The sequence below is a fragment of the Falco biarmicus genome, chromosome 3 (genome assembly GCF_023638135.1).
Source record: "Falco biarmicus isolate bFalBia1 chromosome 3, bFalBia1.pri, whole genome shotgun sequence".
NCBI lineage: Eukaryota > Metazoa > Chordata > Aves > Falconiformes > Falconidae > Falco > Falco biarmicus.
Window position 1 is genome coordinate 36665300 of NC_079290.1, and position 17287 is coordinate 36682586.

General features: G+C 40.3%; 1 protein-coding gene across 13 annotated transcripts in view; it reads left to right on the forward strand.

Moving 5' to 3' along the window:
- PAG1 (phosphoprotein membrane anchor with glycosphingolipid microdomains 1) overlaps positions 1-16931 on the forward strand; it is a 116198-nt gene extending 99267 nt beyond the window's left edge. For 11 of the 13 annotated variants that reach the window (XM_056331720.1, XM_056331722.1, XM_056331715.1 and 8 more), the window contains 3 exons: positions 580-1169; positions 5533-5592; positions 7552-16931. In XM_056331720.1, the coding sequence (XP_056187695.1) occupies positions 580-1169; positions 5533-5592; positions 7552-7899 (998 nt within the window). In that variant the 3' untranslated portion in view covers positions 7900-16931. The remainder of the gene's footprint in view (positions 1-579; positions 1170-5532; positions 5593-7551) is intronic. The other 2 variants (XM_056331723.1, XM_056331725.1) reach the window with 1 other exon arrangement.
- The last annotated feature ends 356 nt before the right edge of the window (positions 16932-17287 follow it).

Sequence of the window (17287 nt, forward strand, 5' to 3'; positions counted from 1 at the left end):
GTGGCTGACTGCGGCAGGGCTGAGCAAAGTGTGATTCAGAGAAGATTTTGGCCAGCATGTTAAACAAGGTGAGGGCTGGGTAGGGAGGAAGCAAGAGCGCATTCCTTTTTGATTCCGAAGGACAGGAAAATGGAAAGAGGAAGATCTAACAAGGCTTTTTGTAAAGGCACTTGGTTCGAGGTCTCCCACCAGTGTTCCCCATCTGAGACTATTGAGCAGTCTGTAAGCATTCAATGCCACTGAGTACAAGCCAGCTGAACATCCATGCATACCCGCACCTGCCCACCCATCCGCTGTTCTTACTGTGAATGCTGTTACATTCACTTGGGGGTGCATGGGGTATACTTGGGAGTATTTAAGATGTTGTGAGAAAGATATTTTAACAGTGAAGTGCAAAAATCTCTGTAGCTGAAACCTTTTGGTAAACAAAAAGCATGATGACCAATAGACATTTCCAGGAATTGGTATCATTTATCCCTTCCAATGAGAGACAAAACCAAAGTGATGCAAAGAGTATCAAATAGTACTCAACATATAGTTACACCTTTGATTTAAATACTTCTGTATCATTTTCTCTAGTAGTCTCAGAGGACAGTACAACTGCCTGTATCCAGCCTTATGAAGAAGTACAGACATCTGATCTGCTAGATCAACAGGATAGTCTTGGAAAGTCTATAAAATGTCACCAGAGTCGTGAACTACCCAGTATTCCCCCTAACAACACCATGGAAACCATAATCTCAGCCAGAAATGCAGAAAATGATCAAGGTCTTGGAATGGAAGGGCCTTATGAAGTCTTGAAAGACAGCTCCTCTCAGGAGAACATAGTTGAAGACTGCTTGTATGAAACTGTGAAGGAAATCAAAGATGTTGGAGCAGCAGCCGGCATGGAAGGAAGCTGTAACAGCAAATCAAAGGCTTTGCTGACAACCTCTGAAGGTCAGAATCAGATTCCTGAGTGCAGAATTGAATCAGCAGAATATGCGTCTGTTGACAGAAATAAAAAAAGTCGCCAAAGTGCTAATTCAGAGAGCCCTCTTGAGAACACACCAGATGTAGAGGATGAGCTTCCCCCTCCAGTACCCATGAAACTTCTTGATGAAAATGAGAATGTGCAAGAAAAAGAAGTGGAAGAAGAAGTGACAGAAGGAGCAAGTAGACCAGAGAAGGTAAATCCTATAAATATTTGACCACATCAAACAGCCAAATAATGATAGAGAACATATGGGTGGTAGAGGATTATTTTTTTTAATAACAAAAAAATGCCATAAAACCCCAACACTCAGGGTGATGCAAGACTCTAAATTATGGAAATATGAAAATGTATAGTATAGTCTTTGCATGAGAGGCTGGTACTTACTCTATTGCAGCCTGTATTTTGGATTGCTGCAGTATGCATTTCGTAAGACTTTTCCCAAATATTATCCAGAAATTGCGTAGCAGACCTCTGCTTCTTTGTTTAATGGTATTATACTTGTGGGAGCTATTACAATAGGTATCCACTATCTCTGTGAGCATCTATATCTTGATCATACCCTACCCCTGCCTTTTTTTTCCTAATGAAACCTCAACTTACAAAAAGAAGAGAGGAGCATTCTTGGTGGATGCCCTAACTTGAGATGTGCCTCCTTTGCTGAGCTGCCGTGACTTAGCTGTGTTACGCATCTGCTCAAAGGCACGTGTCTCATGTCTCTCTGTAAGAGAGAGGGACAGGAAGAGAGAGGGATTGCAAGTGTAGGCTTTTACATTTGTCAGATTCTGTATGTCACATGTAAACAGAGTAATGAATTTCTACCTGCTGAAATCTTGGCCAAAAGTTATGGGTTTTTGTCAGCTTATTCTTTCTCCCAGGCCAGAACAAGTTAGTGGGGAACTCCTTGAAAAATAAGAATGATGACATTTTCAACAAATTATTTTCCCATTTTTAGTTTTTCACCAGAATTAATTGTAAGGATGCTCTCAGGTCGTTGCAGAGTTTTCATAAACTTGAGTTTGCATTTTTCAGAACTAGTTAGAGAACTTATTATTAATTGTGAATGAAAGAACTGTGATTTTAGCAGATTAATATAGTTTTGGTGTCTGAGTCATCAAATAATTTTAGGGTTTGATGAAAATTTCCAAAAAATCCTTAAGATGTGATGTGACATTTCAATGTAAACATTTACCTGAAAAATCGTAGCAGAGTCGAGGTACTGTTCCTTGTTTCTGGTTATTCTGTTAGTTGAAGTATTTCAGTAATCTGGGCAGAGGGCAGAAACATACTTTGTTAAATAACTGACTGACTGTGTAATCTATAAAGCACAATAGAGTCAAGTAAATAAAATGAAGAAGACTACTCATAATATAAAAATTCTTTACCTGGACTCTTCAGTGCACATTCTTACAAATAATGAGCTTGTTAAGTAAAAAATTAAGATGTGATTGTCATCAGTAATCCACCAACACTTCCCCCCTCCCAAATTCAGACCATATGTAACGTCTAATTAAACTTTTAGAGAAACAGCTTTCTGTAACAGTGACATTTTTTCCTACCAGGTGTGAAAAGGCTTGCAGAAAATCATTGTATGTCCCAGGCACCGATACAAAGGAAAAGCATTTGCTGTTCCATAGCTCCCCAGCACACCATGTATACAGTGTCAGTAGCTGCAAGGAGTGGGAATTGATTAAAATGGTTCAGGTTTTGAAGGATTAATCAAGAGATGACACATGCAGTCCCCTAAGTGCCAGAAAAAAGGTGTTTGTCTAATTAAAATTTATTCAGCGCTAAAGCCATCCAGAGTTAAAGCTTCGGCAGCATCAGAGAGTTCCCATGTTCGCTGCTAGGTACATGCATTATGCATCGGAGTGTGCACCTGTCCTGTCCTTGAGAGCTACAGCTCTTGCAGTCAAACAGACTCCATAGGCGTCTCCTTCTGCTTCCTCTCTTGTGAGCCTACTTACTTGTTTAATGTGACATCCATATCCCAGACTTTGCAACCTTCTGCCCTGACCCTGGGATGAAGAGAGAGGTTGGGCGTAAGTCATGTGAGTCTCTCTCACTACATTTTACAAGTAGGCTTTGGTAGGGCACAAAGAAGGGATGGGCAGGGAGGCTGCTTGTGTAACCGAGACTTGTGCTGGCCAGCAGGGAGAGAACAGACCGTGTCCCAGCTGTTTCAGTCTCACCCTGTAAAAGAGACAGCCAGGATGGCCCCCAGCCCATGCCAGCTCCCGAAGCACGCTCATCTGGGATGAAAGCAATAGGTAGACAGAGCCAGAGACTGTTCCATTATGTAATAGCAAGAAAAGGATAAAGTCTCCTTTCAAGATCCAGGCGTGCAATAAAAGGGTTAAAATTAATTATCTAAATTTGTTGTTGGCTGTGACCCAACCAAATCCTTTGAAGGTTTTGGTGAAGAAAGACACCTTTTTACAGGCCTCTTTCACCTGAAAAAACTTGGACATAGCTCTTCTAATAAAACTGGAGAGGCAGAATGATTTTTTTTTTTAGATCTTCCTTTTTAATTAAAAAAAAAAAAGGAAGTACAGATCTCATTTTTCATCCAGGTCTTTCCAGAGTGAGCACTGGTAGACATGCTTTCCATGTGTACATCTGGCTGCTGCCATCTGATTTCAGACTTGCTCAGCCTGAGGATGGGCAAAGCATCTCTTACAGATGCACCAGAGGAGAATGGTTGTCTTGTTCTGGTGCCTGAGTCAGGAGCAGCAGCTGAGCCCAGGGGCAAAAAAATCAAGTGCTACTGAGGAACAAAAGGAAAGTGAAAGGCAAATAAGGACACATGCTCTTTGTTTTGCTGTTGAGGTTTCAAGCCTAAGTTAAAATATTGCTGGGTAGAAGATGTTTAGGAGCAACTATTTTTTTCAGTTTCCAAGATGAAAATATCCTTCAAAACTGATGTGTCACAGGTTTTACATGTAGAAGAACGCTTAGGTCCCAGGAAAACAAGAACAGGATTGCCAGCATCCTGGGGTATTTGTCAGTACTTGAGTGGGAAACTGTAAAAGGGGTCCTGATGTGGTGCTTATAGACACAGTGATGAAAGAAAATAATTTCACTGAAGATTTTGCAAGCATATGTTTGTTTTAATGCATGAGGATGAAATTAGTAACAGCACAAAAAATATCCTGCAAATAAGAAAAGACTAAACTGAGCTGCTGTAGTGAAGCGGATCCAATAAAAGGCCAAAGTATGTTTGAACAACTTCTTTTTCTCTGTTTTTCTTTTTTTTTTTTTTAAATTTCTGGTTTTTGGTGAGTAAACAAACCACAGGTCAAAGAGCACATTCTCCAGATGGTGAGACAGGGAAGCCCCCTGGGCAGCAGCAGGCAGACTTCAGTGCACTTTGGGTCCAGGTCTTCATTAGAAGTGTCCCAGGGGTTTGAAGCACGGTATTTACCAGAAGTAAAAAAACCAAGAAAAATGGAAGTAGGAAAGAATCTGTTGTAGTGAGCCTCTGTGGAAAAAAGAAGTCTTGTGTGTCTAGTACGTGCCTGGAAGCAGTATTGGATTGACTATGCTAAAAATAGCTCTGCTTCTTCACCTTGGTCTGCACTGGAGGAGGTCTGAAGCATTTTAGGTGAGAATTTGCGTGAAACTCCAAAATACAGCCCATTACAAACAGTGCTGAAAAGCTCCCGCTGAATCACTGTGGGGCAGGAGTCCAGCACAGCTGCCTCACCCCAGGGAGGAGGAATCCCAAGGCTGCTGTGAGGTACCGGGGGTCTTCATTGATGTAAGGCCCTAAGATATTTTTCATAAGAGAAAAATGCTTTATCCCCGATGTTTCGTGACCTAATTTCTATGAGACGCTTTACATGCTTGAAGTTAGATTTGATACCAAACCAAGCTCTCCATCCTTTAGTAACTTTGCTATGTGAACTGGACCCAGCTGATTTGAGCCGAAAACTCAAACCTTTGCGGGTTGAGCTGCCCATCTCAGGGTGGGTTGCAGTACGTCTTCCCCGCGGTTGTGGTCTGAGCGGTGGAAAGGCAGCGCTGCCGTGCGCCTCTGCACAGCTGCTGCCTTTTGGGGGGGGGGGGAGGAGGGCACGGTGCCTCCCTTGCAGCACTGCCAGGATCCATGGAACGAAGGGTAACAATCATTGGGAAGGTGCCGGCTGAGTTTTGGTCTTTTGTCGTCTAAAACTGTATCTGAAAATCACGTGGAAGGCCAACTAGTGTGTCACAACAGCTGACTTTTAATTGTTCAAAGGCCTTTGCAGACTCTGTCTTGCTTTGTTAGAAATGGAAAGGCAGGGATACAGCAGAGCAGAGTTTGGTTTAACCGTTACATTATTTTTACCCTTTTCAGGTCAGGACAAGAGCAGATACATTAAAAAGCACTACTTAGGGCTACCATCTCCAGAGATGTACTCTTGATATTAGGGATATTAGCTATGTAAAATGGAACTAGTGAGCAAATGACAGTAAAATATAATGTAATGATTGTAACAGTAGGGGTTTATTACAGGTTTTGGACTGTTGACTGGTAATGAGCCTTTTTTTTTCTTTCTTTCTTCTGTTTTTTACAGAGGCTTAGTTCGATGTCTTACAAGTCTCGAGAGGAAGATCCATCTCTTACAGAAGATGAGGTAGGCTTCTTGCATGAAATTCAGTAGCTAACTAGAGACCTTTTTGCAGGCAGAAATTAGCATAAGCTCTGCATGATTAAGCAGGATCTAAGAAAGGTGAAATTTCTCTGAAGGGAAAATGAAAGCTGAAGTTTCTCTTCACATAGTTTGTACTGCCACATTCCTAAAATCAGAGGTGTTCTAGCACATGGCTGTATCAGGACAACAGGTTAAAAAAATAAAAATTGGTGTCAGAAAATAATGGGAGGCCATAATTAGCTGATCATTCGGGCAGCTTCTTGATTTGGATGCTGAGCTCTACTTAAGAATAATAATCAGCAGCCCTTTGAAACATGCTCCACCTTCCCCATGCAAAGTGTCTGGGGCACTGGGAAATAAACAGAAACACAGTAAAAGCACTGGAACATAAACTGTTCTTTAAAATGTCTGTTAGTCAAATAAATTGAGGAGACTGAAACAAAGAAAAACAGAAATAAGATTGCTTGGGATCATCTCCAATACACCCGTGCAATTTATAAATATGTTCTCCGGACATAAAAGTAAACACAAACTTGGCAATGAGCTGAGTGAGCTAATGCTTTCTCTGGGAGGAGCTCTCCCAGACGTTAATGAATAAATTGATCCTTGAGCTGGGTTAATGTAATTAATGCTGGAAAGGGTACAAGTATGGATGAGCAGAAAAGCCATTTTCTGTTTGGTTGGCTGAAAACAGTACAAAGAATTGCAATCTGCACCTGGATGTCTCTCTTCATTAAAAAAAAAAAATTAAAAAATACAGAATTAACAGAAGCGATCTGGTTCACCTGCACCAGTCAGTATTGCTTAATGGTAATGGACATTTTCATGTCAATCTACTATTTTAATTGGATTGATACAAATCCAGAGTGGCCTTGCATGCTTGGGAAAGACTTTATATGTAACAGAAGAGTTATATTGCAATCGGGGTAGTAGGTACCAGAGAAGCAGTGCTGGGAAATTCAGCTGTCTACCCTGTGCAAGGAGTGGTATCCACTTGGACTGGGAGAGGGAGTCAAGAGTGACTCCCTGTGCTTGGTGCCAGCCCCGCAGTGAGCCCTGAGTGGAGGGACATGTGTGCATGGGGGCTTCTCCTTCACCTCTTCATTAAGGGCCACCTTCATGCATTTGTTTAAGCATACCACCGCCTCAGAGGGGATTTTTAGAGCTAGGAGTGAGGCTTTGGCTCCCTCTCTTGTGTTTATAGTTGCTGAGAGGTTTCAGTCTCTAGTCTTAAGTTCTGAGATACAGTGACTGCAGCGCAGCTCCTCTTTGTAGGCAAGTTTAGTCAACAGAACAGACCTTGTGTATCAAAATGGGCACTGACTATTTGCTGTTTTCTGGTGTGGATCATTTATGTCCTGATTTTTCATGTTCTTTACACACGACTTGGTGGCTCCTTGGTTCTGCCTATAAACACAATAAATAAGTACTGTCCTACTGAGGTGTGTCCAAAAGCAGTAAAGTAGCCGCTGCCATTAAAAATAATAATTTTTAAGAACCCAAGGATCAGAGAGCATCATTCTCCTACATTACAACAGTGATACCTGATCGTCCCTTTGATGCCTGTCTCACCATTGAGCCCAAGCTGGCTCCAGGACCACAGCAAAACTTGCAAGAGCTCCTGATCACAAAACCATTCCCTTTTGTCTTGGGTCTAATTTGCCTGCAGGGTATTTATGTTCAAAGAATTTTTACATTTATAAACTTCTTTTTTAAAGCATTTTATAAAGCATTCTTTTTTGAAAGAATATCAATTTATAAATGTGTGCCAGAAAAGAAATAATTTGTAAGAAATATATTTTTTTTTAATAAAGGATATGTTTTTACTAAAAGATCCTGCCCTTTCTTAAGTAACAGACATCCTTGTGGTGGAAGGGGTACAAACTGGCACACAAGCTTTATGCCAAGCTGAAATACTCAGCAGGTGTCTCCTTTTCCTAGATCTCAGCCATGTACTCATCAGTGAGTAAGCCGGGACAGGCCGTCAAGGCACTGGATTCTCCTTACACCTGTATTCAAGAAATTGCATCTCAGAGGTCCCCGTCTATTTGCAGTGGCCTTTATGCAAGTGTGAAGGACTTTGAAAGCACCGTAAATACTACCACTGTGCCTCAGTCAGCGGACAGACCAAACGGGGAGCTGGAGCCTGACTATGAAGCTATCCAGTCAGTGAGCCAAGAAGACAGGACCTTGTCTGTGCCTAACACAAACCACACTGCTCTTTCAGGGGAGAACGACTATGAGAGCATAGGGGACTTGCAGCACCACAGGGATTTCACCAGACTTTAACTACTCTAGCATGCAGATTTCTCCGCTGGCATTTTCAGAGGAACACATGGAGCATGGAGAGGGGAATGCTTCTCCTTTTGAGGAACAAGCTTAAGTAAAGAACAAAGGCTGTGAAGAAGAAGCATGCATTTCAGCCAGGGTGTGATACCCACTAGGTTATTCTGGGTGATGGATGGAGGCTCACAGGAAAGGGTGCGTCAGGTCAGAATGACAACCAGGACAACGTAAAGGCTTCTTTATTGTTAGCTCCAAGAAGACCAGAATTTGGGAAGAAGTGCCATGCTTGTTGTCCCAATAGGATTACATACCAAAAAGACTGCCTTTACACAAAGCTAGCTTTTCATTTTAAGAGACTTTTTTATGTCATTTGCGTCAAAGTGTTTTTCAAGCATCATTATTCATTCAAGTTTGGGCATCGACATCGTTGAGCAAATCATGGATCATTGTACCTCAACTCAGACTTACACAGGGCTGGGGAAGGCATACTCACTTCTATATCTTTTGGGGAGCTCTGTCCACATTCGCTGCAACTAAAGTGCAAACAGTACGTCACAAGGGACCTACTCCAGATGTACTTGAATTAATTCTGTTGGCTTTTTCTTTTTTTTTTTAATGTCAAGGGCTGTAGAATGTGACTTGCAATATTTGAGAAGTGTACTGGTATTTGTAGGGGTTTTGTCTGATTATCTGTGAAAAACCACTTCAAAATTGCAAGTGACACCCTTAGCATTCTTGCTCCATTCCCATCACTTGCACACACATATACCTACGCATACACACATCAGACAGTTGTCATGTTGCAAGAAGTTGTGCAAATGAATGCATTGGCATAACGTTCAGTCTAACCTTAATAGTGTTAAGTCATTTTTTGAAGATTTTTGCCCTTTTTTAATACTTAAAATATTTTAATATGTTTGCCTGGTTTATTATATAGGAAAATTTATGTACTGTGTTGAGTGGATGATGTTTTTTATTTTCACAACATATTTTTCATCTTCAGAGTTTTTGTAGATTAACTTATTGTTTTATGTAACAGGAGGAATCCCATTCTTTCTTTGGGCTTTATTTGGTTTTCCTTCAAAAAAAATTCTTATTTCAGAAGTATGTAAACGAACAATTGCCTTTTTTTTCTTCTTCTTCTTCTTCTTGGGCAGGGATGTGGAACACGTCTTGCTGGTTTTAAGCTCAAAAAAACGGAGTCTGTTTAAGAGTACACTGCCAAAGGGCAAAAAAGAGGCAGAAGAGACAGTGGGATTTAGTCTGGGATAGCCGCTGGTCCTCCTTGTTCCTCTGCTAAAAGGAGCAGAAGGACAACCAAGAACTTCTTGGGGCTCTGACAAGCAATGTGAAAGCCAGTAGCTTTTCAAAGATACCAAGTTATTCTGTTACTGTTAAAAAAAAAAAAAAAAGTACAGTGCTTGGATGAAATTAGTAGGTACTGGGTTGATACTTATGTTTTCTTCAAGAATAGTATAATGAATAGTATGATAGTACAATAGTCCAACAGTAGAGAACTGGCATTGTGTGATGGGCATTTGTACACTGCTATGTGTACACATGTGCATATATCCCTATGTATATAAGCATACACCTGTAATTTGTACCCAAGTATAAATTATAGTCCAAACTTGGTAACATTCAAATACATTCACATATGTAATATCTGGCATGTGCTTGAAGAGTAGTTTATTTTTAATCCTAAATAAACAGTACATAAACTGAAGTTGGCTTATTGCATAGCAGCCAAAACAGGTTTAGTTTCAGCTCAGTTGGTACTGAGTTTTGATATGCCAGAGTGAGTTCTTCTCAGATCACTGGCCAGCGCTCAACGTTACTTGGTACTGTAAAGAAAAAACACAGATCTGGTTACACACAATTATTAGAAATAACTTCATAACTGAAAGAAATGTACAGATTTATGGAGCTTTGCCTGTAAGTAGTGTGGCTCTGAGGAGCAGTGCAAGTGTGCAGTCAAACTGCCTGCAGGGTGATTCAAACTTCATGGATCGTGATTTCATGCAACAGCGCAGCACGTTTGATATATAACTCTGTTCCTTTGAGGAGAAGCAATTCAGACCAGTCTACATCCATCTTGTTCTTGACCATGCTGCCATGCTTCCACAGCTGCAGCAAACCCTTTGCTTCCATTTCATTGCAGTGCTTTTTATAGCTGATGTCAGTCTTCCTTTCTGGAGTTTTTCTCTCAAAAAAAGTTTCTGTTTCTGTTCCCTTGAATGTGAATTCGTGAAGTTCACCTTTGACTGTTCTCTCCTTCTACTTCACACTGCTCAAGGCCAAAGATAAGATGCAGCATGTTTCAGAAGTACTGTTGTGCTAAGTCCGGAGAATTTCTGAAGTATTTAAACATGTCTCTGCTGTCTGTTCCTTGCTCAGGGGTACAGGTTTATATATGTAGACCTTAGTCTGACTCCTGCAACTTAATGGCAGGCATACCTCAACTCCTGAAATTCCCAGATACATCTCAAGCTGTAGTTATCCCTTAAGGATTGTCTTACTCATTACATGGATGACTGCTTTTGGAGAAACAGTAGCAACATGAGGTTTGTCAGGTTCACTGGATTCAATTTCAAGACCAGTTTAAAGATACGAGTTAATGCCAGTTAACGATAACAAAAAAAAAATAATACTAAACTCTTGACTGTGAAATTTTAAAGTGCATAAGAAGAAAATCAGACATCACTCTAGAAGTGCCCCAATGAAGATCAGCAAGTCAAAGGAAGGAGGAGAGCTGCCTAGTCACTCATCGTGGTCTTTCAGAGCAGGATCAAGAATGTTGGTTTGGAGGAAGGGACACGAGAGTCAGCTCCTTTCTTCCTTCCTTTCCCCCATTCTAACAGCTGCTCCTTGAGACCCCCAGACTTTTCTTTTCCACAGTGAAATCCCCTCTCTTTTTTCTTTTGCTTCTATTTTTAACCTGCCTCATACCACCTTGCACTGGGAGCTGGTACTATGCAGTCCTGCGGCACTGGCACAGTCCTTCCCATTTAAATGACTCTCAGGCTGGTCACAACCTTTTTTGTCATCCACCAGACCTTCAGCCTGGTAGGGAAAGAGCTCAGATTTTGGATTGCTCCTTGCAGGATGTGTACCTGCCCTCAGCCATTGAGACTCCTGCACATTGGATTCTTGAGCGCTGCAAAAAGGAGTTGCCCTCCTGAACAATTCTTAAGTGAATAATTACATCTCTTGACAAAGAATCGAGCTTCTGTTCTAGTTTGTGCTTCCCAGAAGTAAGATCTGCTCCTTTATGGCTGTTCTTCCTTTTCATTAATATATTGGATAGAAAGATTTTTCCAACAATAATCCCCAAATAGATTAATCCGAGTGTGAAGAAAAAGGAGTTGCTTCTGCTTGTCTCTTCATTGCTATTTTTTTCCTCTTTCTTTCTTTTCCATATCCCTAAATGAAATGTCAACATCCAAAATGAAGTAGTTGTTAGCTGGTGATCTTTTCTGGGGAAGCTTCACGGTCTATTTCTTTGCCTCCATTTTTTGGCACAACTATAAATTGCCACAGTAAGGCCAAGACAAGCTCTAATGTGCGTATAACTGCACTAGTGAAAAGGTCTTTTCCGATTTCCTTCTGGGAACCAGTAGAAATAGGAAATGCAGTTGGACATCTCTTCCATGAATCTGTGTCTCCTGTGAGAGTTGTTCTCACCACATACCTAACCCAGTGCTAACCCCATATGTAAACCAGTCACCTCTTTCTACCATGATGAGTGCAAAACTGCTTTCTCAGTCACAGAGAGAAATAGATTCTTTACAGATAGCTGTAGCACAGGCGTGTACCTAATTACCATGGTTAGATCAGTTATAGTGCCTTTTTTACTAAGTAGCTAGTACTTCCATACTCTTTTTCCATACTGTGTTTAACTCGAAAGTATAAAGGGACAACCCCAGCACACACTTGTCTAAGTTAGACATACCTTTATAGAGACCCATTAAATGTATTGGACCTCAATTAGCACTACAATAGCAATAGTGTCTCACAAACATCCTCTACAAAGCCCAGTAATGTAGCTATGATGACTAAGCTTTGCAATAAGAATTATCTATCAGTCTTCTTTTGAAGGACCTAAGTTTTTTCAACAGTGAGCGTTCAGGGAGATGGTGGTCTTTGTCCATGTCAACTGTGAACAATTAGTTGCTTCAGTCTTTCTATTAATATCAGTTGCAGGCTTGCTTACATGTAGCAGGATTCATGGGGTGAGGGATGAGTAGGTGTGGGGATTCATATTCATGAGTCACCCAGAGCTGGAGCATCCCCACTGTAGCAACTGGCTGAGGATCAGCTGCCTTGTCCTTTAAGCCCTCCTCTACCGTGCCTTCAGGGAATCCATCCTGCAGGGATTCTGCTGGGCTGCGCGCTTCTCCGTGGCTCCCTGAACAGCTCCTGTCCACTGTATATGCGGTGCTCTCTGTTCAACCTTTCAATGGTGCTTTTATAAGATGCTGGATAAATGGTGTCAATGTGCTTTCTGAAAGCTGATGTGTAAAGCTGTGACACAGAGTGCTCTCTCTAGTATTGTCTCCTTCCAAGAACTTAGCGGTAACTGTGTTACTCTGACGACAGAAGGCTGACAGGGCTGCCCTGTCTCTTGTTCATCCCACGCACAACCAGAATGGAGTCACCACGCGCAACGAGCCTAGGCTGGGCCACAGCTGTTTAAGGAGCCATTCAGGCCAAGTGCCTTGGCTTGAAAGTTGTTAGAGAAACGTCTTTCATCTGTGCGGTGTGGGATTGGAAACCTCACAGAGCTGGGCTTAAGGACTTTTCTCTGTCTCCTATTGTGCATATGCGTTTGTTTGCAATATGACTGTAAGAAATCTGTTTCTGCAACAAACATTTTAATTTGGGCCACACTCCAATAAGGGACTGCTGTTAGGCAAACTACCAGTTATTTTAGATGAGTGTTATTTATTTAGGTTGGAACATGCCTGATTAAGGCTGTTACATGCCTCACAAGCAACTTGGTGTGTGGTCTACTGCAAAACGGTAGAATGCAGAAAGATGCTCAGCCTGACAGATGCCTCTGTGGTGCTGTGCTGAAGATTTTCAAGGGCAGGTTTCTTCCTGGGATCAGGGAGCATAATTGCTGTTAATATGATTTCATACCCTGGTGCTGAAGTCGATTGGTAGGATCTCTTTTGGGATGGTCATGGCTGACGACGTTGCTAGAGCAGATCACGGAGTGGGGGTGGGGAATAAAAAAAAAGTATTTTTATATCCCTTGCTAGCTAACAATGTATGTTTAGGATTATGCTAAAGGTAAATGCTATGGATGGAACATCACAGAGATAAAAACACAGGGTTCCCTTTCTTTAAGGAGAGATAAACCCCTTTGGTCGGCTCAGTATGAAAGAACCCAGGCTTACAAAAGTTATTAAACAACAAAAGTATTAAACAAATTAATTGTCTATGTGATAATTTTCCAGCGGTGCCTGAGGGTATCACATACACTAGACACTGTTCTTTTCCTGTGGACAACAGAAACATGAAAGCTTACTTGTAATACAAGATTCCTATTGATTAATTGATAAAACTTACTTTACATGTGAGCCAAAGGTCAGCAAGAGTGTCTACACAATGTAGATATATTTAAGCCAAGGCTAAATGATTCAGCTCAGGTGTTGTAAGTAAAATCACCAGAACAATGTAGTAACCCTACTTGGTCTGACTTGCTGACATAGCTAACTCCAGCAGCCCAGTTTCCATAGTAAATGCATTAATTGTCTTTGTATTACATACCCATTGGCCTGTGCTCAGTCTATAGATAATATAAAACTTACAGTTCTGTTTTTTGAAGTTGTGAGGCTTTGTTTCTGGAGGTTTTCAGTTTCAAACTGGTGAGAAGGACACTCGCTACAAATATGATAGCAAAGTGCCTAAAAATAAAGATGTTTCTGTAAAGGTAAAGATGCTCACCATCACTGCACAGCAAATTGTCTACTGTATGTGGTACTGTCTTGCCATACACATTCCTAAATATTGGCTTTCATTTGTGATATTCATTTATTATTATAAGAGCACAGTCTGACAAGGTTTGTCTGCAGATTCATTGTCTAATTTTAACTAGCTTATGTTTATTACAGAAAATACAAAATGAGATTCTTTGTTCAGTTTAGAAGGCAGCTATGTTATTTCTTATCGTTTATGATAATGCAACAGTCTGTTTAGATGATTTACAAAGTATGTATGTATCACTTGACTTCAACATGCTTCATTTGAGATTCAGAATGCCTCCTGTTCACTACAAGACAATGTTACCAACTCTTGGTATTTTAATCTTGTAATACTGGGGAGGGGGGTTAAACCTTATGAATCTTATTAAGAAAGCAAAAACCAAAATGACAGTGCTGATTTTTTGACTTCCTAATGTCTACAAAGAGACTCTTACATTTTAACTTTCAGAACAGGTTGGATTTGGACTACCCTGTTATTTATGGAACTGCTCCTCCCTGCCAGGTTCAGCCATCACCATGACTATCTCTTTTGTCCTTGATGAAATATGCAAACTGTTCGGAGGGCACAGAAACTACATCCCATAACACTTCTCAATTGAACATTTTTAAGGTGCCTGTGAGATTTAGGAGCTTGGACTCAAGTCAGATATTTGGGGAAATGACATCCTGTCTTGCAGACTTCTTTGAAGGTCTTCACTTTCAAGGCAAGAAGTTCTATAGCTTGCAAGCACTCATCTGATATGGAAAGATGTATGTACAAAAGAGGTGAACTAGTACAATGGTTAAATGTATTAGTAAGAAAACACCTAACACCTCAAGAACCTTCCTTCTCACGTGTCTGAGGATACTGGAATTTGGTCTTTGTCTCTGAGGCTATTTGAGAATGGTCACATAACCAGTCTCCTCAGAACATCATATCAGCAGACAAGTCTTTGAATGAGCATCTGGATCACTCTGGTGGCTCCTAAGTTTCCACATGTACCACCTGCACGATTTCCAGCAGGGCCTGTCTCTACTTTGTGATGATGTCTACTTAGGAATGACCCTTTTCTTCCCAGTCTTGACCCCTTTAACTTAAGAAAGGGGGATATGAGCTGCTTCTCTTCGGTCTGACTAGTCTTTCTAGATGAAAGTGTGCTAAGAAAGAGCCCTCCTGCAAGTCCAGAAAAAGAGCATTTACTGTCGGGGCAAGACAGTATAGCCTACTGCAGCAGCTAGGGAAAAAAGGTAAAAGGAACAATAGCTAAGCACTTCACCCATGTCACAGACTACCTGTTTAGAAAGAATTTTACAGTAGAAGAGGTTACCGTTAAAAGACAGTTTGCTGAGAATCTCACAAGAGATGGATGGAATTGTTTATTCTTCTCAGTCCTGCCCAAAGAGGCAGAGGGAAGTCCTCTCTGCCCCACCATGATGCAGTTTGCCAATCTTTTATCAAGCCTCCATATCAACAGAAATGAAATGAGTAATTAATTTCTGAATACATGGGTTTGTTCTATCATAAACCCAAAATGCACAGAGGTAGATGCACTAATGTAAGTACCATGTGCAGATCTGGACTTGCACAGATGTTTTTTTGCAAAAAAAACCTACCACGCAAAACCCAAAAAACAACCCCTAACTGGATTACTTTATTTAAATAGAATTATTTGCATGAGACAAGGGTGCAGGATTTGACCCTAAGACAGAGTTTAGAAGTTTGGTTTGGTGCTAGGTATTTTTGTTTGTATTTTCAGTGAAATATATTTTCCTTCTTTTGTGTTAGCAAATTGCTGTTACTTTCATAGGAGCAACAAAAAAAGTCTGGTATATGGATAATTATCTTTAATAGCTAATATTAAAATCATGCCTCAGTAGGAGTCACTTTAAATTGGGTGCTATAGGAGCTTCAGCATAAAATACATGGAACATTGAATACTTAGAACATAGTGGATAAATATTTGTCATGACAGACATTTTCATTTATTTTATCATTTTTTTTATAATGGAAAAAAATATTTATTATTGGAATGGTTTTCCGTCAATGTTCACTTACATAAGGTTCTAGCAAGAAACTATTTTCTGGACAACATTTGATTCTCTGCTTACTGATGCACAATTGCAAAACGTCCTCAACCCAGTATGAGCTTCTGAAAAGAGAGGATTAGAACTGTCTCTGGCTATCTTAGTGTGGATACAGTTAAATATACTGTGTAGTTCAGATCTGTAGGCAGTGAGGGCAGTTTGAAGAAATGACTGTACTATATAAACCTGGAGTCGGTGCATGCAGACTTCTGAGATGGCACTAGCTGAGGCTTGTTTGCTACGTGATGGGTTATTTGGCTTGCTACCTGTTTGAAATCAATATAGTTTTATTAATATCACTGCGGACACTGAAATACTGTAGTTTTGCAGATTGTATGTTCCATAAATTGTAGCTTGACTATAATTGCAGGGCTTATCCTACCGTTAGAGCAGTTCAGATCCAACACTAAGTTGCATTATGTAAATTGAAAAATGCCATGAAATTCCTCTCAACATTTTGTAGTAGTATACACGAGCTGATGTAATTTAGTCATATCATTGTTCTGAGAATCTCATCTGATGTTTCTAGCCAATTCAGCTTTTGGCTGCTGAAAGCACAGTAGGTAATTATGGTTATTTACTGTAAATGTAGACAAGTCTTATGTAAATATTTCAGGGGGGAAAATGCTACATAAACATATGAGGCAGTTATCTAAAACTAAGAACATAGGTCAATAATATAAAACACAGGTTTTATTTATGTACAGTAGTATCCCAATATTTACTTGTTTATATGCAGGAAAATATCTTAAGATTCCGTACTGTATTCTCTGAAAGCTTTTAAAAAAGGCTCTGCCATTTTCTCTGGCTAATATATTTGCAAATAACTTTTGAATTCATTGGAAATCCAAGTAAGTGATGTCAAATGGGAAACGTTACACTGCAATGAAATTAATTAATTCAAAAATCCTGGCAAAATTCATTGGATTGAAATCTATATATGAATTCGATATCCAGACAGAATAAAACACAATAAATAAGCTTTGTCTTTTGTTTGGTTTTCTTTAACCTGTGCCTCTTTTTTGTTATTTTCTTAACAAATATTTTATTCAGTCCTTGTAATCACCTCCTTCTGAAGGTCTTGAAGTCTGCATTACTTGATAGAATTTTGTTTGTTCTGGGCATTTTGTGCTGATTTCATTACCTGACAAGAACTATTAAGTCTCCCTTCTGTTATATAGCACCTTACTCCTCCCAAAGCCACAATCTTGTCAAGATTCAAGCATGCACACCACAGCACCAATTTTAAGCAGGAACGCACATGAATATAGTGGCACCATGGTCTTTAATGCAGGTAAGAATATTGGATTTGAGCCTTTGAAAGATGTGTAGCTTTC